At 45.4% G+C, this 27,835-nt stretch overlaps 1 protein-coding gene and 1 long non-coding RNA gene across 6 annotated transcripts in view; one reads left to right on the top strand and one right to left on the bottom strand.

The window, feature by feature from the left end:
- LOC146433120 (calcium-activated potassium channel subunit beta-2) overlaps window positions 1-27,835 on the bottom strand; it is a 131,754-nt gene that overhangs the window by 37,933 nt on the left and 65,986 nt on the right. The window contains exon 1 of one of the 5 annotated variants that reach the window (XM_085069067.1): window positions 7,496-8,490. The exons of the other annotated variants lie outside the window; for them this stretch is intronic. Coding sequence (XP_084925193.1) covers window positions 7,496-7,569 — 74 coding nt within the window. The 5' untranslated portion in view covers window positions 7,570-8,490. Of the gene's footprint in view, window positions 1-7,495; window positions 8,491-27,835 lie in introns of those variants that run through there. 5 annotated transcript variants of the gene reach the window in all.
- On the top strand, window positions 12-27,593 carry LOC146433121 (uncharacterized). Its single transcript, XR_014854001.1, has 3 exons — window positions 12-184; window positions 14,552-15,514; window positions 25,640-27,593. It is a non-coding gene; the product is annotated as an uncharacterized LOC146433121 (long non-coding RNA).

The raw sequence follows: 27,835 nt of genomic DNA, 5'->3' as shown, positions 1-27,835 counted from the left end.
ATGAAGAAATAGTTCAGCCAGGAGAGAGGTATTCTTAGGGATCTGCTTTGTGGAGTTTCTGGGTGAGATATTTTGAAGAAATTTTGAATTTTTTAAAAGATGTGTCAGGCCAAAGAATGTGGAGCTGTTTGACATGAGGAAGAATGCTTGCAAGCAAGTGGAAAAGTGTTCTTTGTGATCCAAGGTATTGTGTCCAGTAGTCTGGTCTATTTCCTATTTATGTGTACATTGCTTCTTAAAATATCTTTGCTCACTGTATTGCAGCCTTCTGGGGTAAAATGTGTATATTATATTGCATCAAGATACCACTTTCTGTGTTCACTGTAATCTCCATTGAAGTTCAATAAGGCTGAATGTATGTGCTTTCCTGCCTTTTGCAGTCACGGAAGAAGAGTGCAGAAATGAGTGTATTGATTTATGCCCATCACTGTCTGACAGGAGCAGATGGGGGTCTGGGAGTTTTAGTTTGGCTGATGGACTGTTCCAAACCTGACCTGGTTCTGCTGCTATTACATGTGAGATATTTTGAAGTATTGTAGAAAGTGAAGCGGAGCCAGCTTTGTAGGCAATAATAACAGAATGAGATTATTTAGGCTAAAATGAGTCAATATTTGGAAAATTCCACTGTTAATAATCAGACCTTGCCTGAGGGGAGCTGATTGATGCTGCCTGTACCAGATGGTTTGTAGCATGAGACTGAGCCTGAGTGCTCCTGTGGATACCCCTGATGGGGAAGCAGCTTGGGGGGAAAACATGAGGGTGCAGCCAGAAGATTCATGTGAGCACCAACTCACCTCACTGGGAAAAGCACAGTCAGGGGTTTCAGTGACAGGTGGAAGAAGAAAAGGCACTTTTGGAGAAGATGTAAAATGACACAGGTTTGAGCCCTGGCAGGGGGTGCCTGTGGCAGGCCTCAGCAGTGGCCCTGTCCCCAGCTGGTGCCAAGCACGAGAGTTCCTGCTCTGCTTTCCCAGGGCTGGGAGCTCCTGCTGGCATCAGAAACATGAGGCTTTGGCTGTGTTGTGCTGACATTTGTCCTACAAAATTGACAGCAATAACGAATGATAGCCCATATTTCTGTAATATCTCCTTCCTCTGGACACCTAACAACATGCCACTGATAATGCTCTTTAAGGGCTGGATTTTGGCCAGGTCCTTGAAGTAGCAATAGCTTGGCTGTGGTCCCACAGCAGGGAGCTCCAGTCTGTAATGCTTCTGATCAGGGATGAGGGACTTGCTTTCCCTTCTCCCTGCTGACTGCCTCCCCTAAACAAACAACCTTTCATCTCAGCATGTGCAGGACTTTCTAGAGGGTCTTTAATGGTTCTAGTTGCCTGTCCTGAGTACCTGGTTGGTCTTGGCTTGGTGCTCAAGCTCTGAAGGCACTGCCTCTAGCTGAACAAGAAACATGTGCCCTAATGGACAATTTCGGGTGGGAGCAGCTGTCTGTAGTGTCAGGCAGCAGATCTAATGACATACCACTGAAGCTGTTCTGGGCTAGGCTATAGCAATAACTCATTAAATGTAATTCTGAGGGAGCCCATTTTGCTAGTGTTGGAGTGATCACAAACAACTGAGGCATAAATGAGTCTTCTCTCTGTCCTTGGTCCATAGCACAGCTCAGGACTTCTCTGGTTATTTGTGGGCAGAATTTATTGATGATTATTGTATTCCTTGGCATGAACTGAAATTTCAGCCTCCAAGTTCATGGCCATTAACCGTGGTGAGAACAAGTGAGCCATTTGTCTCACGTGGTGAGTTTGCCTGTGGAAGCTGCAGATGCTTTGAGTGACTTATGAGTGTGGCTGGGTACTTGGGTCAGGTGCAAACAAAAAAACCAAAAATGGCCAGTCTGGAATGGGTTTTTGTGTGTGTGACACAGTGGTCCCTCCAGCAGATACTGGGCTGGGAGCAGTGCTGTGGCTTACTGGTGCCCTAATGAAATTTACTTCTGCCTTGAGTGCAGTTGTGAAGATAAAAAGGAGATGAACTAAACTCATCTGCTGCTTTACAGTGAATTCTGGTAGAGCCTTTCTGCTCAAACTTTTTGTCTTGCTTTCCCTGACTGCTCTGACAGCAGTAATTTGCTGGCCTTTTTGATTCACCAGCATAAAATGAAGCACAGTGATTTGCACTGCAGGAGCAAGGATGGGAGCTTTCAAGCACCTTCTGTGTATGCAAAGGAGGCTGAAGCATCCGGGGCTGGGACTGCTCTAAAGACCACTTCAGCTCCTCGAGTGTGGGCTTGAGTGGAGCTTGAACAAGCTGTGTGCTTATGCAATTAAGGCAAAGCTGTGCTGCTTCTTGAGCACTTACTGCACTCGATAGGGACTCACACAGCTCAGACAACTGCTGTGTGGGCATCTCTTTAAGCCCCAAATGGGGGGAAATTGGCCCCTGTGCTGCATGAAGGAGGCTGTGGGTTTCTGCCTCTGGCTGTGTAACCACAGGCTCAGATTCTGAGCAGTGACTGCACTTTTCAGCAGCACCTGTGCTCTTGTTTTGCTGGTGGTGTTGCTTTTGTTTGTGGATCAGGAGTCTGCAATCAATTTCAAAAATAACAGTACAGCTTGAGCCCGTGAGATCAGGAGTGGATATGCACTTTCAACAAAGCACTGAAGAAAAAAACCACTTTAAATGCAGTATTAATTTTATAATTGCTGCAAAAGATAGACACACTGAGGCACTATTTTTTCACTGAGTGAAACAGAAAAATAAGGAATCAAAATTTCTATATCCTCTTCGAGGTTTTTCATTAACTTCTATTTGGAGGCAAACAAGTGCCTTCCATCCCTGCTTCTGCTTCCTGTAACTGGGAACAGAGCTGTCCTATGGCTTTAATACTGTCTGATGATGGAAAGCCTTGGTGAATATTCCTATGGAGATATAAAATGATTAATCTACAGGCATCTGAGAACACTTATGACTTAGCTTTTGGTCTTGTATCTGTTATTTCACTTATGGGGCTGTTAATAACCTCGTATCGCACATCAGGCCATATCTTAATGATTAAAAAATGATTAAAAAGGGTCTGTTTTATCTGTAACTAGTGGGAATGCAATTATTTTAAGTAGTTCAATGCCTGTACCAGTCAGAAGTGGTACTAAATAGTTTAAATAATTTGGCTGGAGGTTTTTTTAAAGGTGGCTGGAAGCACACCATCCCTCACATAAGAATGTTGTGACAGCTCTGGAGCTGGTGTGGGGGCAATGCAGGAGGGCAGAAGGATGTGAGGATACAGTGGGAATAAGGCAATTCAGAGTCAGATCTAGCTTGAGGACAGCTGGGGAGGTAGAATGAGGCCTGGGTAAGAAATCTAACAAAGATGACAGAGCTGAGGGGCATGGAGGGATGGACATGTGCTGAGTGGGAAGTGAGAAGGCTGGAGAGGAGGTGAGGGGGGAAAAGCTCTTTTCCTTCTATACTAAGACCTTGTGCTGATAGAAAATCCCAGGAACAACCTCTGCCTCCTAATGCTGACCTGGAGGGGAGGTAGCCTGCAGGGCTGAGCCCTGTCAGGGCTGGAGTGCTTCCCAATGTGCTCCCCTGCCTCTGAAAGGCCCAGTGCTCCTCAAAACCTCACAGTTTCACTCAGAGATAATTAACTGTGTCATAAGCAGGGATCAGACTTCAGTTTTAAGAAGAATAAACCCAACTGTAAGCATGTGGGTGGACATGGTTGGGCTTAAAACATTCCTGAGGTTTTTCACTTATTCTTCCCTCAAATGGGATGCATTTCATCACCCCACCAGTCTTTCCATGTCAACAATAGAGTTAAGAATTACAGCAGAACAAAAGATGGACAGCTTTTCAAGTTGGTCACATCTCTAGTGTGGAGGGCTACTGTCCAATTCAAACCCAGTGCAGAAGCTAATTGCTGAGGAACAAAGTGGGATCTTTCAAAGCCCCAATTAAAGGCAATTTTAAATCTCCACTGATATTAGGAAGAAAACAACTGCTGCTGGACACATCCCACTTAGCAAGACCAGCTTGCCAACTGAGGAGTACAAATGACCTGTTTTAGAAATGGGCAAGGCTCTGCTGAGCAAATTGTAAATAAACTGATGTTTTATGGAAATGTGGCCTGTTATCCCTTCTGCACACCCCAACAGTGCAGCTGGGAGATGCTGGCTGGGCAGTCAGGAGCAGGTATGTGTCTGTGCTCTGCTAGGTGAAGCCAACTTGATCTGGATGCAGCCCAGAAAAGAATATCAAGGTGTGCCTGAAGCACGAGGGTTACCAGCATCTGCAGGGCTGCATCAGAAATGCATATCTTCAGTTCTGCCCAATTTCTGGTGAAATGCTTAATGAAATTACATTGCCTCATATTTTTTGTTAACAACCAAATATCCCAGCTGACAGTGTTTGCTTGGGCACAAAGACCTGACTCCCTGGCCACGAGGGAGCCGGAGGCAGCTTTGCCATTGAGTTCAACAGGCACTAAAACTATTCCTGTAAAAGTGCATTTCCACAGTTGCACTGCAATATCTCTGCTCTAGACCTCTAGTTAAATGCATGTTAAAGTCTAGGATCAATCTGCCTGGCAGTAAGTTAATGGTCCATGGTGTAGCTACTGCTGTGATGCCTCTCTTCCATTAAGAGCGAGGCAGTGCTGCTGTAAGTGTCTGATATGTCCGGAATAATGGTGCTTGTGGCTTGCACCTGCGTAGGGGAGGATGCTTGTTGCATTTAAACTAGATGATATGAGCCAGAAGGCATTGCTGAGCCTGAGAGGCACTGCAGAGCTGCAGTGTTCAGAAGGGACACTCTTGTGGGAGTGGGGACTTCTGGAATGACCCCCCCATGCATCATTTCAGGAAGTTCATGCAGAGCCCTTTGCTGAGTGGATTTTGCTGCCTCTGCCTGCCCTTCACCTGCAGCAAGCATCAGTACTCCTGTGTTTGCAGCCTCTGAACAAGCATGCAAAGTACCAAGAAACTCCTTTGCTATCCCTGCCCTCTGTTGGCACAACACCCAGCGTTGGGCTGTGGTTACACTGACCTACCAAACAATCCTGAAATGTAAAGGGGAGAGGTGTTGGGCAGTTCTGGACACATGCAATGTTCCAGGCTGCTGGGCTGCCACTGGCATTTTAGATGGTAGCCTGAAAGGCACTGGACCTGGAAGGTTCAGTGCTTGGTTTTGGGATCTCCTAGCAGCCTGCACCTGGCATGCAAAGCAGCACAGAGAACTCCTCCAGCTCCTTTAAAAGAAAAAGTAGAAAGGGAAATAAGAAACAATTACCAGCTTTGAAGGCAGGAAGGGTGCTGAGGCCTTCTGCTTTCCTTTCCCATGGCTGTGCTCCTTGTCTCTCTTGGGCCCCATGTTGTAAATCCTATGCTCCCATCTGAGGAGAGCTGACTGCAGGCTCCCTCCAGAGCCCATTGACGCAATCTGGGTCATTCAGAGAAGGTTGTCAGGAATGATCCTGCACCTCCCCGCTGTGCCACCACTGAGCTTTGCCTCCCAGGGCATGGGAAGTGCTGGGCTGGTCCTGAGTCCTTCTCCTAAACCTGGCTGACCCAACCCACTGCAGCCTTGGGGCTTCTGGGGTGGTAGCTGAGGTAGGGCGATGCTGGGACCCTGAGGCATCTATCTACACACTTATTTTGGATGTTGAGGACCCAGTGACTGAGACTAGTGCAGACTGACCCTGTGTGGAAGAACCCACCTGCCCTGCCCAGGGGCTGCTGGAGAATAGGAAGATTTCTAGTGGGGCAGTGCAGCCCTCCTAGGGAAAGACAGGATTTCTTCCAGTAGGACTTAGTAGATTATGACAGAGAGCTAATCTGTATGGCTGTTTCATAAGTTTCCCCAGTGCCTGGACTCTGTGCTCAGCAACAGACACTCTGTGTGCTGAGAATTACTGATTGCCCAGAAATACCATGCAGGAATGTGTGGAGGTCTGCACCACGCTATGCCAGTCTCTTTGTATTTTAGTGCTGACAAAATCTCTCCTCGTTCTCACACCAGGTTAGTAGGAGGGACCAAAGGTGCTGTCAAGCACCACTGCTTGGTGGAAACAACCCTTCACCTGGCAGTTCACATTCCTCATAAATCCTCACCTCTTTCCTTGATCTTATTCTGGGTGTTTACGCAGGCAAATGCTCGTGGTGACAAAACTAATGCCAAAGCCACTGTTCACACCACTGTCAATCTCCTGCTCCTTTACTGCAGTCAAAATGCACAAGCAAAGGCAGAATGCAGGTGCTCCTCCAGCCCAGGGACCACACCACAAGGGGCTTTGCTACTGCTGGTCCCTGTGCTCAGACCAACTCTGCTGTGCAGCAAAAATCACAAGCAAGCAATGTCTGAGGCTTTCCAGATTATGCTGTTACAAAGTGCAAGTGAAGATTTAAGGTTCCATCTGGACACTTGTTCTACTCAGCTCCAAGTTTTTATTCAAATTATTTAAATGCTCACTGCCTCAGTTTTTCTGTTTGTAAATCCCTAACCTGCCTGTTTGCTATTCCTGGATAAAAATCACTGTGCAAAACACAGTTCCTGTTCCAGCAGCTACCACTGCTTGTACACATTTGGAAAAAGCAGCTCTGAATGCATTCTGAGTAATGTGGATATTCCAAATCACCCCAGGACTGAGTAATGGCACTGCTGTGGTATGGCACAATGTCTGGAAGCTGGGGAGAGAGTAGAAGTTTGTGCTTTGCCTGTGGAAGTTTGTGTGCAGTTACTGCTTTCTCAGTCCTCCTCTGTTTTAAATGCAAACATATCAATGACTTCAGCTCCACCCTAAAATCAATGAAGATCACAAATATGAAGTCAAATAAGACCCAAAACCCCAATAAGAGCATTAAAGCTGGCAGCCTGTTTTAATTAGTTACTCCTACACCTTTAGTTTGCCTGGCACAGCTGGGAAGTGCTGCCAGTGAGTGCTGTATGAACTCCTGTGTGTGAAGTTGGAGGGGAAAGGACAGTGAGATCCCCCCTGGCTGTGAGCCACAGCCTGGAATTTCCTGACAGTTTTTCTTTGTGGTTCTGAGAGCAGCTTGCTGTCAGGGAGTGTTGCTTGTGTCCCTTCCCTACCCCATATGCTGTTTTCAGTCTCTATTGCAGCATTCTGGAGTATTTTGCCATCCAAATGAGGTCCACAGGGTACACTAATAAGTTGAAACATCACAATATGCATCACTAAGACATTACTGTAAGCCTCTAGCCGAATGCTACCAACAGTGAATTCATTCCTCAGATGAGCAAGTGTAATTTATAACTCAAAGCAGCACTTGAAACTGTTTGACTAATAAAATGTCCTTCACTCGACTCCTCAGTTAAAGCCTGGCTTGTGCCAGCCTCTTGTCAGATGTAATCCCTCTAGGAAATCCTTTTCCACTATGCACTTAGCAGTAGAACCTGAATTTGCTCTAATACATGCTTTACTCTCTACTCCCCACTCCTTCCCTGTCTGAGCTCTCCCACCATCTCTGTCCCAAATGCCTCAGCCCATCCAGCAGCTTCCCCCCACAAGGATCAGGTTTACCTGAGCAGCAGCGGAGCAGCAGTGCCTAAAATGGAGATTTCAATGGGATGTGACAGGGAAATTTTGCCTCTCATCTACATACTTCTGTAGTTGCCACCTTTGGGAAAACAGCCTATCTACCAGCAGAAGGCTTCCAAATATCTTGTCTCTCAATGTGTCCAAGTATTTCTTGCTGCTTTCACAGTTCCCAGGAAGTTTTAATTACTTTTGGTTTTTAAATAGAGGCAAAGCACCAGAATTCAGCAAGTGGAGAAAAACAAGCTGTCAGAAGGAAGTGGGTGTGAAGACCCTCCGAATAAAGTCAGCCCAAAAAAAGCTGAGCTTTCTCTCTCCCAACTTTATTTCACGAAGCTCCTTGTTGTTCCCACATTTATAAAAACTCCTCTTGAAATCCGCTCTGCCTGCGCATCCTTGGCTGCCATGACTCCTCTGGGGCAGGATGGCCATTTCCACGAGGGCAGGACGCTCGGTGTGGAGCAGGTGCCTTCGCTGTCATTTAGCAAAATTCATCCCTCTCACCTGCTCCGTGGAAGAAAGCTGCAGGAGTCAGGCAGGAAAACGAGATCAGGGCTGGGGCAGTCCCAGATCGTGCCGAGCCCTTGGGCAGCACACAAACAGGCAGCACCTCGCTGGCCGTGCACCCTCTGCCTCCCGAAATGTCAGGGCTGTGCGGAAGCAGGCGTGCTGCTCTTTCTGCAGCCCTCGCTCATCCCTGCACACCCTTGCCTGTGCTGGTGTGAAATCAGGGGCTTCCCAGCCTGTCCCTCAGTCACCTCCATCGGACCACTTTGTCCTTGGGTGGTATTTGCTTTTCTCAGTCAAGAACGTGCTGGAGAGACGCTCCGGTTCGCCTCTGGCTGCTCACTGATTTCCCATGCTGCGCTCCTGTTGTTTGCTTCTGTGGCAAAAGGAAAAGCAGCTTTTGCTGGTGAAGTCCACAGTTAGTTGTGATAGGATCTCTTTTCCCTGTTTAAATGTAAGGTCTCACAAATTAAGAAGCTACAGCCTGTCTAGGTCTTATACCAGTCAGTCTCTGATTCATCAGAGAATCTCCTTGGTAACTAGCTGTTCCTCTCTGATGATTTGCTACTAAAAAGCTCTCCCAATTTAAAGATAAAACACAGTGAAAGCAGAAAGAGGAGCTACAGTATATAGATACCTTATACAGAAACATATGCCTTGTGTGCATGCAGCTATACTGGATATTTTCTGATGCGTGTGGGAAGCAGCCTTTCTGTGAGACAGCATGGTATTACCCTAAGGATGGCAAATGTGCCCCAACTGCCTCATCTCTGCTAGAAATCCTTTTTGCTGCTCCAGGGTCAGTCACCCCATCTGCAGGGTAAATAATCCCCCAGGAGAAGATGAGGTTGGCATTTAACAAGGGGCTCAGCAGTTCATCCTTTAATAAGCCAGATTTCTGGCCTTGCGTGGGACTGATTGCCAAGTACAAAGATTTGGAGACGGAGTGACTTTCTGCAGGAGGTGTGCCTGGTGAGGTTGATGCTGCCTGGTTGCCCTCTGGCTCTGTAACGAGCCCCTGCTGCCTGACCCCCTCCTCACATACAGTAAAGTACTGCCTGTGCTCTGGTGCCTGTTCAAGCTGGAGGGAAGGTGCCCACTGAAGATTATTTTTTTTCCCTAGGAGCTAGTATTGCTGGAAAAGTTGATCCAAGGTGAGGCTGCAAACAGTCTGTGTTTGAAACAGTGAGTAACTGTGCTCAAAAAGTCAGTGTAAGTGCAGAATGCCAGGGGCCAGGAAGCTCTGTGGTGGGAGTTTCCTGAGGGATGAGGGAATGGTGTGGGACTGGAGGTGAGTGTTCATGGGATGGATGTCTGCTGCACCTAGAGCCAGATAGCTCCAGCTCCCTGTGCATGCTGTGCCTGTCCCAGCAGGGCTGTCCTGCTCTCTGTAGGGCTTTCTGTGATGCTGAGCCCACCGGGATAGTGAAGGGGACATCAAATTCTAAATGAGTGCAACTGATCTGCTTCCAGTTCTTTTTACCAGATGAATCAGGAATCAAAAATCATTCCTAGATTTCTCTTGTGAAACTCTTCCAGCAGCCCTTGACAGAAGTGAGCAGAGGTTGGGTGAAAAGCAAGGCAGGTTCACAAGGTAGATACTGGGCAGCCCTACCCCTATTCATATCTTCTGACTTGCTTTGTGTGCTTTCTGTCCCATGGAACTAATTCCTGTGCATTAATACCACAAACAGCAGCAAAGCATCAGATCTATGAGATGTTTTTCCATCCCTGCAAGAGGGTTTTGAGCTCACTGGGAAAGCTTGCCCAGCTCTGGGAAGCACCAGCAGCTGGAGGAAGGCTCTTCCAGGCAGCTCTGGCAGTAGGGAAATCATGTTCCATGGATGTCAGCAATTTGGTACAAAATCTGTATTCCCATAAGGTGGTGTGGCATCTCTAATATCAAGACAGAAAAGGCCCAGGATCCTATGCTCTGCCTGGGGAGACAAAGTCCTGCTTGGGTTCACATCTGTGGTTTCAGGGTATTTAATTTTAGCAGACAAAAGCTTGACTGTAAATGTGCTGCCCATACCAGCAATGCCAAAAGTGCTCAGACCTGCATTTTTCAAGTAATAGGTGTGACAATAAACTGGTTCTGATAAATGAGGGCTGATATATTCAAGCCCATTTTTGATGCAATTGAACATGTCAGGAACACAACCTCATTCTGGTTAAGGGATGAATTTTTAGATAATCCAAGTTGTGATAAGCAAGGCCTGACTTCTACCTCAGTCAGGAAGAAAAGGTGAGATTGATGCTATCCTTCCCCTTCCTGCTCTCCTGCTGCCACTGAGGGTGCTGAGGCTTGGGATGGGCAGGTGAGACCCTGCTGTGTGGGGTCAGGTGCTGCTGCTTCAGGCTTGGAGGGATATTACCAGGGGAAGCCTCTCCTCCACCTGTTTCCTGCCTTTTAGTTTCCTTCTTGAAGCTTGAAAGCCTTTTCTGCTATCAGATCTGTGCCTCTTGGTGGAAGGGAAGCAGATGGAGCCCCTGATGGGAGGGATGTCTGCAGGCATGTCCTGCCTGGTGTCATCTCCAGGATCCCTTCAGGGAGGGAAGGATGGAGAGAGGCCAGGTCCAGCAGCACTGGTGCCTGGTGCTGGGGTCAAGATACCCTGTGCCATTCTGTGACCACAGTGTGGCTGAAGCCACCAGGATGGGAAAAGCAGAATCCTTTCTGTTTTGTCCAGGAGTAGCAGGAACTCATCTCCCCAGGGGAGCATCAGAGCAGAGCCTGGGTGCCATGTCCCTCCACACAGCTCTTGTGGAGCAGGAAATGCTCCCTTGAAGCCTGTCCTGACCTATGGAGGCAGTGAGAAGGCCTGAAGATGGACTGTTTACCTTTTCTGAAACTGTGGAGCAGCCAGATCTCAATTTTCAAGTTACACATTTGAACTGCAGTGTTGTGACTTGGACCATGTCATGGGGAGAAGTGGAAAAGCATCAAAACCTGCATGTTCTTCACCCCCCACCTGGTTCCTGCATCCTCCATTTGGTTCCCCTGCAGATGCCTGCAGACAGCATCTCTTGGCTGGGCAATTCCCACCCTGCGTGGGTTTGGCTACAAATTCATATTTATAGATACAAAAACAGAGCTTATGTACAGTGTTTTGCTCTTCCTATCTCCTTTGCAATGTGTCTCTATTTTGGGAAGTGGAACAAAGGTGTCTGCAGCTATTTATAACAAGGGAGGCTGCACAATGCCTTCAGCCTAGGTGGGCACAGGGCTGCCTGTCTGAGGGTGAAGTGGGGTCCCTGCCATGAAAAATTATGGGGTTTTTTCCTACTCTTTTGTGTCTCTTCCCTTTTATTTCAGCTGGTCTAATGCTGAGTCAGATATGAACTTAAAGGACTGTTAATGGCAGTTAAAAAAAAAGGAAATGTGCAGAGCCTTGGCAAGTATTTTTTATGAATTGAATCTCTTGAGATGAAAGCTTCATTACCGTGAAACAATGAACCTGCTACACTTTTAGTAGTACAAATGGGTTTCATTTGTATTAGGAAGATACAAGCTTATTATTTTTGGTTTGTTCCTGTAGTACCGGGAATGTTTAATGTGATAATCAATGTAATTGAGGAACTGAAAGTACAGAAAATCGCAGCATTCTCAGGAGTGATAATGACTACAACTGCAGCAAGGCCAAAAGGTCTGGAGCATGGGCACAGGTGTGGTTAAAACAGACTCCTATCCCAAGTGTGGATGATCCCTTGTTGTGCTCTATCGGTGGGAGGGCAGTGCAGCCCTTGCCCCAGGGTACAGACCCTCCCTAGCTCTGGTGGGATGCACCCAGTCCTGAGCACCCAGCCAGAGGCTCAGGGCTGAGGGGGCACCTGGGGTGGCTCTTCTGGAAGGACACAGGGAGAAGGACCTTTTGCCTTGTCCCCAAAACCCAAGGACTTGGTAGGGGAAGTGTGCCCTCCTGGGATCTGGGGGGGAAGGAGATCCAGGACTAAGCTTGACTGCAGAGTTTGGGACCTATGTTTGAGGTCTTTGAGTATTTGCAAAGCTGGATAGGATCACAATTTGGCCAAGTTAGCTTTTTTCCTTCCTTTTTTCTTTTCCCAGAAATAGCAAAACACACACATTTGACACCAAACCCCTACTGTCAAATTCCCAGCTCCTCTTCCTAAGCACAGGGTTGCTGAAGATTTTCAATTAAATGCTCCAGAGCCCTTAACACAGAGAAAACACAACATTTCCTCTCCAGCCCAGTGCTTGTAAACTGTGATGCTATTCTGTGAAACTTTTTCCTCTGAAACTCCGCAGCAGGAACCAACCACACAATTTCAGCTCAGATTCTGTGTAAAGCATAAGCAGCAAACTCCTGGGAGGACTTTCTGGCAATAGCTTGGTCACCTCTAGCCCAGCACCATGGAGATCCTACTCCAGCTATGGGGAGCTGCTGGTTGCTTTGTACCAAATCCAACATCTCCTGCACCTCCAAGCAATTTTCCTTCTCTTTTCATTTTCTCCCTGACACGGCTGGGTTTTTTTTGTGATTTACTGTGTATGTTAGTCCACAGAAGAGGTGGAGGGGAGGAAGGCAGCTCCTTGTGTCTGCCCTGGCCGCTGCCCCTGGGGCAAGGAGGCTGCTTGGGGCAGCTCTTGAAGGCTGCTGGACATCAGCCTGGGAGGTGATGGGCAAGGAGAAATGCCTAGAACCCAGGGCAGGTTGAATACACTTCAGATTCTGCCTCTGAAGGTCCTAAATTCAGAGCAAGTCTGAGAGAAACAAGAGCTTGCAAGGGTGCAGCCACGTTTGTTTTCAGCCTTCTCCATTTTAAGTTGTTTCACTTCGAGGAGGGAAATTTTCTATGTTAGAAAAGTTGTCTTGTTCTAGTGTTCTCTAATAAATCACTGCTGTAGACACCAAAAGGCATTTGATGCCCTCTGGAAATGCTGCTGGAGCTCTTTTCCCAAGCCAGGACAGGATCCTGGCTGGTGTCACTAGAGCTGGTGCCCAGCACTTCCCCTCCATGCAGGGCTTCCTCCCTCTGCCAGTCTCGAACAGGTAACGACAGAGAAACCAGGTTTGCCTGTTAGATGAGCTCCCTTTAGCATTTGCCATAAGTTAAGGTTTAAGCCTATTGCACTCAGAGTGTACTTTGAGGGAAATGACTGAAGGCAGAGCTGAAAGTGCAGCCGTGGTGATGCATGGGCTGTGGTGTTCATGCTCATAATGCAATTGCTTACATTACAAAGCAATTATCAGAGTTTAAAATTCCAATAGCATTTAGAAAGGCAAATATGCCTGGGGGTTTTGCATTTGCAGAGATGTTTCTCTTATTGTACCTACTTTCCTAGTAACTTCACTGTTTTAAACACATCAAAGTGTTGTAGAAACCTATTTGTGATTTTTGTTGAAAAACAAAGGTGATTCCTCCAGGTCCACACAGAATACTTGCTCCATTGCAAGCTGCTCCTAAGGCTTAGTTTAGGTTTTGTGAGGTTTAATGAAGTAAAACCCCCTGTGCAGTGTTCCCTGCTCCTTTTGTCAATTTTGGCAGCACATCCTTCAGCTGGGGCAGTACGCTTCAGTGCTCTCTCTATCACTGCAATGCCATCAGCTTTCCCCTATCTGTCCAACTCCTCCAGGAGCAGCAGTCACTCTTGCAGTAAATTTTGGCCTGGAATAGCACATTATTCTTGTGGTCTGCTCCTGGTGCTCTGCAGACAGGCTGAGGGGGTGGGAAGGGCAAACCTTCTCCATCAGCTGCTGAAGATGAAATTTCTTGCTGATAATTTGAGGTGGTGCCATGTTGGCTAACAGAGCTCTGGGCAGCTGCAGCCCAGCCCAGAAGGGTCAGAACTGAACTGGGACCTACTGGAGGAGGTAATTCAGACAACATTGCTTAGCAAGGCACTGCAGAGAGGAAGGTGTTCAAACCTGACAATTCTATACTTCCCAGCAGTGCTGCAGTTCCCCCAAACAGCATCAACAAGCTAATTGTTCATCACCATCTATCACGTGCAAAATGAATGTGGAATTGTGTGAGTAATTTCCATAGTAACCATAATCATCACCTTCCCATGTAAGGGTTGGAATGTCAGGATGCTGTGTGCTTGGGAGCACCACATGTACCTGTGTCCTTGCATAAAGCACACACTCTTCTGGCAGCCAGCCTTTTGTTTCTGGGCTTCCACTGCTTGGCTTACAAGCGTTTGCAAAGCCTTGATTACTCATCAATACCCCTGCACTAGACACATGCTTCTGGAATGTCTTTAAGGTTATGTGGAATTCTATTTGCAATCCCTTTCATAGAAAAATAACACAAACCACTTGCTGCTAAATCTGGCTGTCAGCAAGCAAATGCCAGGAACCCAAATGACTATTATTATTACTGTTATTTGCACCATTCCAAAATCCATTAATTTGCTTGTTGCAGTGTTAGGTAATGAACACTTCTGCAGCAAGGTCACACCTTCATTTTACATCAAATAACTATCTTTACTCATGTTTGATATATGAAGCATATTTCTTGCTTAGGGCATAATGTTTTATTAACATTATTTTCCTTTGTTCTTTCTTACAGATTGTCTATTATGACTCCAAAGATTGCCTGCATGACATCTCTTTTTAAATTCAATGCATAATTACATAAACCAGAAATTCATTTGATGCTACATTAATAAATCTCCCATAATTTTCTTTGAACGGGGGGACACGCTGCTATTATTTACCAGAAAACGTGGATTTAGTTAAGCTTCATGGAATTTTGCAGTCACTGACACAAGTATTGGATATGGGAAGAGCAACGATGTAAATAATGTGAAGGGAAATGGTTCAGTTCAAGCCAAAAACACTGGTGGAAATAGTAAAAATAGTAGAGATATGAAAGCAAGAAGTACTGAAATAAATATCTGAGATGAGAACTTGCAGGAAAGGTTCACTGCAGCTGCAGCAGCGCCTGGCTGAATGTCAGCCTGGGTTAATTTGCAAGGTGACAGATGTCTTGGGAACAGGCAAGTGCTGAAGAACAGAGCTGGTGTCCCTGGGCCAGGTCTGCTGGTGGAGCTGAGCCACTCTCGGGTGTCCTTGGAGCATCAGTGCCTTACTGCAGCTGTGGCTTTGGCACTTGAATTTAAGGATGATTGTGCAATCCTACACCTTTGCACAAAGGTCTCAGCCCCTCTGCTGGCAGCACAAAGTTTGGACTGACTGACCCCATGCTGCATGATCTGCTTCACCCATTTCAGCTGCTCTTGTCTCACCTCTGGCTCTTTGAGCCCCATCTTCCCTCAAGTGGCTGTAACCATCCCTTTCTGGACTTCTTTGTGCTGTCAGCCACCATGCCCAGGTGTCTCTGGTTCCCTCAGCTCCTCCTCCACCAGGGCTGCTCCTAAATACCCACCCAGCCTACCTTGACTTGTACTTTCACTGTCCCGTTGTTGTGGCTGAAGGAGTCTTAAGGATGTCCACAACCATTGTACTATCCACCGTGCAACGACAGAGCAAAAAAGGGATCCTCACACCCTAAACTTTGAATTTGCAGGAGGTAAGTGCTGCTGTTACTGCTTTGTAGATAAAAAACCTACTGGTTGGCAGATATTAAGTGTTTGGCTCAAGGTCACAGTGAGTATCTTTGAAGTCACTTGATAAACACTTCGTTCTCAGCAAAGGATGTGCTTTGGGCTGTGATCTTATCCTGTAACAAAAGCTGAGATATATTCCTCCTCGTTTATTCTAGTCTGGTGGTATGTGTTGCTCACAGTTAATAATAAGTGGAAGACCATTAATTGTGCCTTCTGATATATGTTTTTAATTTCTTTGTTCATAATGAGCTCATTGCTGCAGCAGCAGGAGTGAAATATGTGATACTACTGGAATTTCTTTGCAATTCAACATTAATTAATGTCCACTTCTCACACAGTGTTAATAATAACGTGCCTAATATTTCAGAGGCTGTTGTGGAAAATTCTTCTCTAGCTGGCAAGAAGTGAAATTTGCATTTTAGCCTTTTGTTTAAAAATGCCTCTGAAGGGCTTTGAAGTATTATAGTGAAGCTGGATGTAGCACCCACATCCAAACCAGCACCATGTAATTGGAATTCCGGTCCATCCGCTGCCCTTGTCTCTTCATGTTTGCCAGTTGGTGCAGAGAAGGACACCTCATTTCCACAGAGGCCATGATGAACCTTTAGTTAGGAGAACAGGTCTGTCAGCCCTTATTCCTGCTCCTCCAGCAGAGTTGTAGTTAAATGCACTGTGGCACTTACTCCCTCTGACATCACCCGTGTCCCCTTGCGTGAGATGGTCTCCTGGCTCTGGATGGTGATTTTCCTAACCTGCCCATTGCAATAACAACATGCTGCAAGTTTTACTGGTCTTTGTGCCTCTGGAGGATTAGACATGCCATTTAGCAAGACTGTCCATCCAGGGGTAAAAATATGCTACTAAAATTAAGTGGCTGTTTGTCTGTACTGTGAGGTTTGTATTAATACCGTCACGTGGTTAAACTCCGTTATTCACAGGTTAAAGATGGATTTACTGGCCTGAAATATTGATTTTTCAGCGTACCTTGCTGCTGTTTCATTCATGTTCTCTCAGCCCTGCCCAGTGAGAAGGAGGGGGTCAGTGTTGGGAAATCCTGACCTGTGGCTTTTGGTAGAGACTGGGGAACAATTGGACTGATGGTTCATGACTTCCAAAAGTAGTGTATCCCTCTGTATTTAATGATCTCCCTATTTCAGCAGCAGGGCTAGGTAGATTTTAGGCCCTCAGCACCACAGTGAATGTCTCTGCTGTGAGGATTAAAGGAGTAACTTGCTGTCAGAAGTCAAAGGCTGTTGCATTTCCTATTCCTGACCCTTTAAAGTGTGGTGTGACCTTTTAAATATACAGAGAGATGAGAAATTCAGAAATGCACACAGATTTAAGGAAGAGCTGCTGCTTCCTTTTCTGAGAGCTCTCTCAGGCTGTGTGGGAGCAGGATGATGTTGCATGGCAAGTTGGGACTTTCTGTGTGACCTTGCTGCTAAAAGCCTCATCTTATGGCACCAGGGATAACTCTGAAATTGTGATTGAACATTAATTACTGCACCCTGGAGGCAATGGCCTCAGTGTCCCCATATTGCATCTAACTTTGAGATTAAGTACAAAATACAAATCTCAGCAGTAGCACAGGCTCTCCAGTAATTTACCATCTCACTTACAAATGTGCTTTGCGGGAAAATCGCTACTTTAAACCTTTCTCTTTGCTACACCCACTGACAAATATAGCCCTGAATTAGTGTAATGCTGTCTTTCCAAAGCTCCCATTCACATCTGTCTGTGCTGAATTCATAGGCAGAAGTTTTTACGAAGAAATGAATTGCTAAAATTCCTAATGAATGTGGTTATCAGAGAGGCCTTTCTAATAAAGATAATATACGTCAGCAGAGCTGGCAGGTTTTTACTGGGGCAATTCTTCATTGAGTCCAGAGTAGATGCTCTGTGATAAATCTTGTTAGTGCTGTCACTCTTGGTCCTAATGGTGTGAATAGCCATTTAGCTTACAAAACAGCAGAGCCATTCAGTGGCTCCTGGGTTTTGGCAACATGCTCAAGTGTTCTCCAGCCTTTCCAGTCTTTTGCCAACCTCTCTGACTAATTCACCAGCTCTTTTGTAATACATGTATTCCTCCTGCAATGTATCTTTTAACCTCTGACATTCAGACTTTTGTGATGGGTGCTGCCTGCTTTTGCTGTAGTTACCTGGCTGCATCACCAGAGACTGAGGTAATATTTTGTTCTTAGAACACCTGTATGATTTGTTTTATATCCTTCCCTTTCAAAAGCTTTTGAGCAGGACTTCCTCTCTGGCTCTCACAGCTAATTGTATCTCTGGACTGAACTGGAGCCCAAGTGGTAAACCAAATTCTGTGGATTTTTTGTGCAAAGGACAGCTGGTTCATTCATTACAGAGGATGCTTGAGTCTGTCTCATGGAGACACCCACAGCCTGAGGCTGTGAGTCCACAGCTTCGATGTTTGCTTGCTATCATGATGACAATGACCTTGTTCCCCTGGCTGGGCTTGAAGCTGTCACTGTGTAACACAGGGTGCACAATCTGCAAACAGGGACAAGCAGGAATTTGGGAACAGCCTGTGCCTGGTACCTGGGGCTAGTGCTCGTGCTCCTTCCTTGCCACGTGCCGTGCAGGACCACTGGATCTTATCCCCACTGTGTCAGCTGCACTCTGGGAGGTGGTGAAAGGGTTCTTTATATTTCTTCTTTTAAGTATGTGTTGCTGATCTTACATGTCAACAAACTCAGGTGTTTGCAGCAGAGACAGTATCTTACTGAGTTGTTTCGCATCAGTGGAGATCTCAGCAAAAACCAAAAAAATGAATAAAACCAGATAGTTTAGTGAGACCTGCACCAGCTTTGTTTAATACTAACCTTGCAAGAAGTCCTTGGATGATGTGAACTGGCTGTTCTTGCTAACAGAGAAAATAAAGTCACAGCAGTTCATACCAGCTGAGCACCTGGTCATTATATCTAATGTTGTAAAAGCTGCCGTGGAAGCACAGGTTAAAATGGCTATTCATCTTTGATCCCTTAGCAATGTGAGAGTCTGTAGTAATCTCTAAGATTAGGGTAATAGAGAGCTCAAATTTTATATACAGCCTGCTAAACTGTGTTTACAAAATGTTTCAGTTCAAAGAGGAAAGTGCTGCACTCACAGTGTGGAGTGAATCTCCCCTCCTCCCTGCCTCTGCTGGGCTGTTAATGTGTCTGTGTAGTGCCTTGAAAGCCTGACTAGGCAATGCTCTGAGCTGAAGGGCAGCAGTGCTGCCCCCAGCACCTGGTACGTCCAGAGAAGACAGTATTTCAAGGTGGGATACCAGATATTTATGGAATTGCCCATTCTTTGGGAGCATGCATGGAGCCAGGCTGCATTTGAGGGAGGATGGCAAACCAAGTTAGAGGAATATATTGCCATGCAGGACTGGAGTCAGTGGCTTTGCTGTTGTTCATCTTTCCAGGTGACTTTAATTACGCTCCTGTGCAGGGAAGGGTGTAAAATATGGTGGCACAAATAAACAAAGCTATCCAGATAACAGAAGGCACAGTTGCAGGGTCTTAGCTTCTAATCCAACATATGCTCCAGCCACTGTTTCTCTGTTCCCTGTGTATTAATACATGTCTTATAAAAAGCAATTGATGAGAAGGTTTTCAAATGCCAAAACAGAAAGTCACTGAGACCAGGAACCAAGCCTGGGATTGCTCCCCAGGCTTCAGTGGATAGTAGGTTTGCCCTGGGAGAAAAACAGTTTGTCTGACCATCAAGGGGAAACATAATTCAGACTGCAAAGCAGAATAGAGTGAATTTTGTAGCTTGTTTATCAAAGCCTTGTTCTTTGAAAGTCTGCTCTGGTTTTGTGTAGGATACTGCAAAAGAATGGATTTGGTAAAGGTTGGGGTGCTTCAATGGTGAATGGAAAATTTTCTTCCCTCTCAGCTTGCGGTAGTAATTCTATGTATTTGTTCATAGGTTTCTCAGAAAACTATTTTCATCCTTCCAGCAATATTTGATACCCTGGCTATCCTGCAGACTGCAGAAAATGTTTACTCTGTCTCGTTTGCCCTTCTCCCAACAATGCACACACACAAAAGACAGTTTTGAAGTGTTTGTGCCTTTTGATTGACAATGAAAATCTTTTGCTATGAGTTCTGGCAAAAAGTTCATGGTCCTCAGAATGCTTTACAGTTAATTCTCATTTCATTTGCATGACTAAACAGTGGTTCTGCATCACTTCATTACAAAAGATTTGCAGAGCTTCGAAAGTGTTTCATTGCTGGAGAAAAATCCAGCAGTAAATCCAACTTCCATGTATGGTTAAATTGCTTTAAGCTAAAAACCTCAATAGGAACAATTCTTTTTCATAGAATTATAGAATGTTTTGGGGTGGAAGGCACGTGTGTTGGTTTGAAAACAAACCAGTGGGAGATCACAAGTCAAGATTGAAATTAAAAATAAGTGAAATAATACAAGGAAAAGCACTGACAAAGTCAGATACAACCTAACACCTTGTTAGGGTGGTGGTAGCAGTCCAACTGAAGTAGTCCAGTTGAAGTGGTGATCCTGTGAAGGTCTAGTCTCCAGCTGAAGATCCAGTGGTAGCTCTGGTCCTCTGGGAACCCAGTAGACAGGGCTAGCTCAGGCAGTTCCAGGGCCAGGTTATATCCAGGTGGGAACACCTGGCTCCTCCCTCCTCGGCAGAGCATCTCACAATGGGATGAGATAAGTCCATGAGTCACATGGTGGGTCCCTGATGGCCCATTGCCTGTCATGCGGGGTGGGTCATTAGCAAGTGATAATAGCTAACGGATGGCCCATTGCCTGTCATCCGGAGTGGGTGATAGCAGCTAATGGCCCACAGCTGGTGGTAATAGAATACTTAACTACATCTATATTGCAACCTAGGACAGCACGTTAAATATCACCTTGTTCCATCCCCTGCCAGGGGTAGGGACACCTTCCACTATCCCAGCTTTCTCCAAGCCCTGTCCAGCCTGGCCTTGGAAACTTCCAGGGATCCAGGGGCAGCCACAGCTTCTCTGGGCACCCTGTGCCAGGGCCTCACCACCCTCACAGGGAAGAATTTCTTCCCAATATCCATTCTAAACCTGTTCTCTTCCATTTTGACACCATTCGCCCTTGTTTCATCTCTCCATGCCCTTGTCCCAAGTCCCTCTCCAGCTCTCTTGGAGCCTCTTTAGGCACTGGAAGGTGACAGATATAAAGTCTAGGTCATGGGGAGCTTTTTGTCAGTCAACACCCCCAAGCCCTTCTCCTCAGCACAGGAGATGCCTTTTATCCCTCCAAATGCAGTCTTAGATAAGAGAATACTGGATCCTTCAAGCCCCAGAAGAATCTGGGTGTGGATGGTGGAAACAATGGGAGATGTTTTTGTGTAAGAAACAATCCAAGTTACTGTCAGTGCAATAATGTGAAACACTGGAGATTCACTGCTGGAACTTCCTGCCACATCAAATGTACTGCCATGAATTATTTAGCAAATCTAATTGAATGTAATTTTGCTATTGGAGATAAGTACCACTAAGCTTAGGCTGAAAAGTCAATTTGTGTATGTCACTGTACTGCAATCCCTTAGAACTGGCTTGGGATCATCCACTTTGCTGTTTAATGCCCTTCTTTTGGTATTAGTTTGGCCTAGGATGTCCAACAGCCCATGGCTCTGAAATTTTAAATTCAGGAGGATGCAAATTTCCCTGAATTTCCACAGTGACACACATCTCAAACATCTCCTTGTCCTTTCTGGAGGACTGACACTATTTTGGGGCAGAATGGCAGACACACCCAGCTCACTGAGGGGTGCAGAAGGGCTGAGGTTTGCCCAGAGCAGCTGGCAGGACTCACAGTGGATATGCCATGGAATTTCTGAGCCCCAGTGAAAGCAAGCCAGCATGTAACACAGCTGGAAAGTATCTCTGCAACAGGAGCTGGAAACACTCTAAAGGGGTTGTGTAGGCTAAGAAACCTAGATTTGGTCTATTGAGGTCAACATCATCTACTGGGGATTAGGTAGGATCAAGTAATTAATGAAAAGGATAATTCATACCAGTTTTCTAATCCCTGCAGATAGTGTAGATGACACACTTCTGCTGCTGACCCTCCTAGATATGTTTTCATTGTAAAGAAATGCAAGAGGGAAAGAATGGGCAACAGGTCGCAGAAGTTGTGACTAACTCTAAGTGGAATTTTTCAGTAGCATTCTTTTGCTGACCTGAGACTTTTCACAACATCCTAAGTCAGAATGATGTTTTTGGTTACAGAACATTTTGGTGCAGAACTTCCAAAACTGCTGTTCTCTCTGTTTGAAAGCTCACAAAATACTGTTTCAATAATTTCAATTAAACTCCTGGACACTGCTTTGAAATAATTTTCTAGTTTTAAAATGCCCCTTAGTTTAAAAGAAACCCTGCATTTTAAAACATTTAAAGTAGACTTGAAATGAAATGTGGATTTTATTAATTAAATGGAAAACATCCTTTTCAGATCAACTGCAACTAAATTTTTCCTCTCTGACCTACTTTGTCCATCAGACTGGAAATTCCATTATCTGCCCATTTCTGCAAGGGATATTAGGTGCTCAGCAAATGGAAATGCTGATCTCCAGAAACTGGTGCTGCTTCTGCCAGTGCCCAGCTTGGACCCAGAGGTGGGAGAGAACACAGCTGGGTTAGCCATGGGAGGAGTTTTTCCCAGGGAATTCCCTGCTGGGCGTTGCAGGAAAGGTGGGATGTCTCAGTGCCCAGCTGCCAAGGAAGCAGAGCCTGAGTGCTCTGATGCCTGCAGTGTCAGCATGGATATCTAAGGCTGTTTCCCACAATGTTCTCACTTTTACTGCTGAAATGTGATGCTTCAAAGGACTCGACTGCAGTGTCTGGAGCCATTTAGCTGCCTGGGAGAGAGAGAGCACTTCTGGGTGCACATTGCAGAGCTCTGCTCTGTCACTGTCCTGGTGCAAAGGTGTCCTGCAGTGGAGGACAAGATGGAGAGGGAACAGGGAGGGCAGTCCTGGGTTTTCCCAGAGCAGAAGAGCAGCCAGAGCCTGGTGAGGAGCAGAAAGAAGAATTGGAGAGGGAGGGAGAAGAAACTGTAATAGCCCCAATCCATATTTTCATAGATCCATGGCTAATAAGGATTGTCCTGAAGAGATAATGTGGGGTTGAAGCTCCAGGAAATCAATCCACAGGCATTTGTAAATTGATCTGTTTGGAAACATTAACCTGAGGAATTTCTCCGTCTACACTTGTTTCCATTTGGGTGCATGTTCACAGGGATTGATTTTCTTAAGATCTGAGCATTGAATCAGATGTTTTTCTGGATGCATTAGTTCAACCTCAGCTTCTATAAGGAGGCAACAACTGGGATTTCACCTAATTTGGCTTTGTTTTTGAGATTCACCGACAGTAAGCAGTAGGTTTGTGACTGCATTTTCCTCAGCAGCCCTTGAAAGGGCAGAGGGGTCTTTTATATGTAAGGCTGAATTGTGTTTTCACCCAAATGCTGTGGGAAGTGGGGGCCAAATCCAGCTATTGTGCAACAGGGTAATGGGGCTGGATTCAGACCCCAGCAAAACACAGTGACCTCCTGACAGGTGAAGAAGGCAGTAAAGTGTCCATTTTTTCAGGAAAAATGATGTATCCTAGATACGTAAGATGTGCATGTAAATAAATATATCTTTATGTGTTTTCTTATCCAATGGCTTCATTGTCCTCTGGCCACAGAGGAAGGAGAGTGAAGCCTTAAATGAAATGAAAGCCAGGTGGCCCTGTGCTCTGCAATTCTGGTGAAAACATTTTTGGGGAGAGAAGGAGGCCATAAAATGCACCAGAGGGCTGAAGGAGAAGCTCCCCATCCCACCCTCTGGGTGCTGGTGCTGCCCATCTCCCAGCTCCTCTCATGCGAGTGCAGCCACACCTGCCCTTTGCTGTGACTGTCTGCCAGTGCCAGGCCCCTTTAACGACAGCAGTGGCTATTTGTACCCAAATTGCTAAAACAGGCAATGCTCTGGTCTTATTTCCTCTGTCTTCAGCCTCCCCACAGGCTCTGCATGCTCCTGCCCACTGCTTGCCCCTTAGCCCCAGTGGTGCCAGCACGGACTGCCCTGAATGACAGGGACACTGCTCCAAAGCCAGCTGTAAGTGGAGCCACTGCAAAATTACAGAAATAAAGGTGGCTTTGTCCTCTGCAGGCTTAGAACCTCTTTACCTTGAACCTGTGGAGAGCTTGACTTGCAGGGGTCAAGGCAGAGTGAGATAAAGTACAATTCATTACAGTGGTGTTTTGTATGCAGGGACTGAGCTCAGGCGCTCCGTGTTACCAAAAGCTGATAACAAATAGATATGAAACACCTTTGAAATGTTAACTTATCCTAAAAAGCCTATTTCTTCAATACTTCTAAGCAGCATAAAGCTTCATCCTAGACAATCTGCTCCCTTCTCTCTATTTTAATAAGCAAGGAGCATAGCATCTGTCTGGGAGGAGTGCAACAAATATTTTTACATTCACACAGCTCAGGAAAGAAGGGATGTTGCAAAACTTGGAGAAATCCGAGTTGCAAAATACAGATGTGAACAGACAGAATAGAAAGCTGGGAGCAGCAAGGTTTCAGGCAGGATCGTGCTTCTTCCCAGCTGTAGTGTCCCATGTTTTCTCTATGGGCTGGAAGGGGCTGCTTAGGCTGTGTCCTTCCAGGGGATATTTTATTTCTGACCTGCATGCAGGAGCAGCCAGAAACCCGGGTTTCTGCCATAGCAGGCTCTGTTTAGCTCAATATGCACTTTCTCTCCCCAGCTGCATTTTCCCTGGGCTCCCTCTGAAGTCAGGTTTGCTGCTGAACTCCTTGTGTGGGTACACTGTGACCCATTTCAGTTCAAATGAACTAGGTTAGCTAAAGCAGTGGAAAATGTAGGTCTTTTGCTATTTTACCTCTCTTTGAGTAAGATCCATTGGATGTGGAAGACCAGTCCCTTGGCTGATGTAAGTCAATGCACCTCCTTTGACTTTGATGGAGGCTCATCTCTTTGTTCCAGCTGCTGATCTCCCCTGGCATCTGGTACAATCTATCCTGTGTGGTGTTTATTTTAATAGCCTGATAAAACTATTATTCTCAAGGGGAGATAGAGGCTGCTGGCTGTGTGTTTAGACAAATCGGCACCCATACAGATTCCATGAGTGTTTGCTTCAAAGATGTAAACACCACATTACCCAATTAAAGGAGTGTCCTTAATAATTTATCAGGCAATTAAAACGTTCATTGCCCTTTATCCCAGAGAGCTCCACCAGTGATATATAAGCTGAACCTTAAGTTAAAATGCCATAATAAATGAACAGTGATGCAATGTATCAAACATAATGGGAACATTAAGGCAATGAAGGGTGGTTTGTCAAGAATGGAGGGTATAACACAGTTAGTGGAGCTAACTTAATTTCTGGAAATACCAATGCTCCTGAGGAGTGGGGCATGGCAGGGGGATGTCTGGCAAAAAAAATTTCAGTAATATGTTCCTAGGAAAACTTACCCATTATAAAGTTGGAGATAGAGATAGAAAAGATCTCTGTCCCCAGTTATTATTAATAATCCTCTTGAGAATGTCATGAGAAAGGGAAATGAGCAACTGAAAATGAGGGATTATAGCAGGAGCAGTGTTTCAGCTTAGCTCTGGCTGCTTGTCATAGTACAGCACTGCTTCATACTTGTGTAATGGAAAATGCAGAAGTAAAGGGGGGATAAAAAAAGGCAAATGCTTTTGTTACTATTTCTGATCTGGGTGTTTTTAAAAAAAATAACCCAAGAGGTTGGGGAGTCCAAGTCACACCAAGCTAAAATCAGATTTTGACAGTTCATTTCCCCTTTGAAAATCTCAGTCGTTATTGTAAAAATGCCAGAGCCTGGGTGGTGCCCAATCTCCTGCCTGTGCTGTTCCCTCTGCTCCTGGGAGTATTTTGTGCTGTGAAGGTGTACCCAAAGCTGTGTAGGTCATGTAAACATACAGCTGGTATGCATTGCACTGCAGATGAAGGAAGGATGAGAATTCCATCTTCCCATTTTTAATAGTGTCTTACGGTGGGAGGATGATTAAAGGCCACTATTACTGTTTCTGTAGAAGTCCTCTTGAGCCCTTCAGTTCTGAGATATGAAAAAGGATGGGATGGAAGTGAATGGCCACATAAAAATGATGATCCTGCAGTTCTGCTTTCCAAGCTCTGAGGCTCAAACATGCCAAGTGATTTGCTTCAATGGGGAAAACCCAAATGAGACTTATTCTGTGGCCAGAGTTTTGAGTCTTCACAAATACCCACAGCTACTTTGACTGTGGCATGATTTGAAAACAGGTTCCTGTAATAGGGAAGCCGTTCTGATCTTTCCATGGTGACACACATCATCTGCCAGCTCAGAGAAGACCTGTCCTCTTCAAGGCACTATTCCATGCTTTCTGGTTTATCTGTCAGCCTGTACAGACCTGTGTGATGCCTGTGGAAACTGTGGTTATTAATACTGGGGTTTAACACACCCAGCAGATCTACATGAACAAAGAGCGTGTGGAGCTCACTGCACACAGCAAGGCCAGGAAGGACATGGGCTTTATTCCTGCTTCTGTCACTGACTTGCTGCCTAATTGTGGACATTTTGTGCTGTTATTATTTTCCCCTTGCCTGTTTGGTCCCCTGTGGATGCTTTGGAGAGGGAGCAGCTGCTTGCTGCAGGATAGAGGGTGCTTAGCACCATCACTATATGGCAACTCATAACAATAGCAGGGAGGGCTGTTGGATAGTGAGCTTTATATTGAGTAATTTGGAGTGGATTATATGGACTAGAACAGTGTAATGGAATGCAGGGCTCATCTTTTCCCCACCACTTGCAATATACATTAACTCCATTTACTTCTACTGCCACTCTTTCTCCTTCATGTAATGCAAAGGAGAGTCAGCCCCCTGTTACAAACTCCCCAAAGATTTTTGGACTAGGTTCTGCTCTTTACTACACATAGGAAACTTTCATGGTTTTGGAAAAAGTTGCTTCCAGCTGCACATGCAGGTCTGCCATCCTAGGCTGCACAGCAGCATCCATGCTGGTGCACTGCCCTACCTGCTCTAGTACAGCTGTCAAGATAAAATATTTTGGTTTGTCACATCTCTTCAGGATAAGCTTTATCACTGAATAAAATTTAAGGACAAAACAATACAGTTAACAATACAGAAGCACAAGCCATTAAAACAACAGCAAAATGTGCTTTTAGAGGGATACTTAACACAAATTGCATTTTATTGGTTTAACTTGGCCAGCTTTTATTTTTTTGTGGTAAGTTAAAGTAGGCATTTCCCTCTCAGCCTCAGAAAGTTACACAGAAAAATTGATATCCCCATTTCTGTCATCAGGCGCCTGCATGTCCTTGTATTTTCACTCTTGCCTTTTCTGCTTGGTTCCCTTGTTTTTGCAAATGAGCATTTGGACGCTGCTCAGCCCAATGGGGGACTACAGCTGTTCTTTCCCTTCTCATTATTCTGGTCACTTGGCTGACACTTTCAGAATGTACCTAAACTTTCCCAGACTCAGTGTGCTTTTTCTTGCACCCTTCTGAAGGCAGAACAGCAAGTCCTTTTGTTTTGTTATGAGATTTTAAAAAACCCAACCCATTCTTTTTAGGACACTCATAACTATTTTCTCTTGGCTTTAGATGCTTGAATGAAAAATGGCTTGTGTGGTTTACTGATGCTCCACCTCACTGTAGAGTTATAGAGACTGCTGAAGGTCCCTCTGCAGTTAGATGCTGCCATAACTTCCTTTGTATAAGTGCTATTCCTTGGCATAAAACTTAGAACACCTGAAACAAAGCCAGAGATCTAATATCCCATCCTCAGAAAATCAGGAAAAAGCCAGCTCTAAGTATGCTGTGAAAACATTGGATTTGTGATGAATTTCTAGAGGAAAATAAAAATAAAAATTGCTGCCTTGCAGAAACCACAAGAATTTCAGTAGCTTACAAGAGAAGTGTTCTTTTTGATGACTGCCTGAATCCTCCTAATGTCATATAATTTATGTTAATTAAATGCTGATGGAATCTGAATAAGCATATTGATGGAAGATGTATTTGAGATACTGTTATTAATTCATCATTCAGTAGCTAGTGCGTGAAATAATGCATTGCTAGGCTCTGATTTAGGACATTTCATTTGCAGTATTACCAAGATGTCTGTTTCCAACAGAAATAACCCTTTAATCTACCAAAAAAACCCCAACCAAAGCAGAGCACAACAACAATTAAACAGCAACAAAAACTCACCAAAAACCTTATTGGAGG

This window comes from Lichenostomus cassidix, chromosome 9, assembly GCF_008360975.1.
Source record: "Lichenostomus cassidix isolate B80296 chromosome 9, HeHo_3.0, whole genome shotgun sequence".
NCBI classification, from domain to species: domain Eukaryota; kingdom Metazoa; phylum Chordata; class Aves; order Passeriformes; family Meliphagidae; genus Lichenostomus; species Lichenostomus cassidix.
The sequence above is the reverse complement of the archived record's forward strand: the minus strand, read 5'-3'. Positions and strand labels throughout refer to the sequence as shown.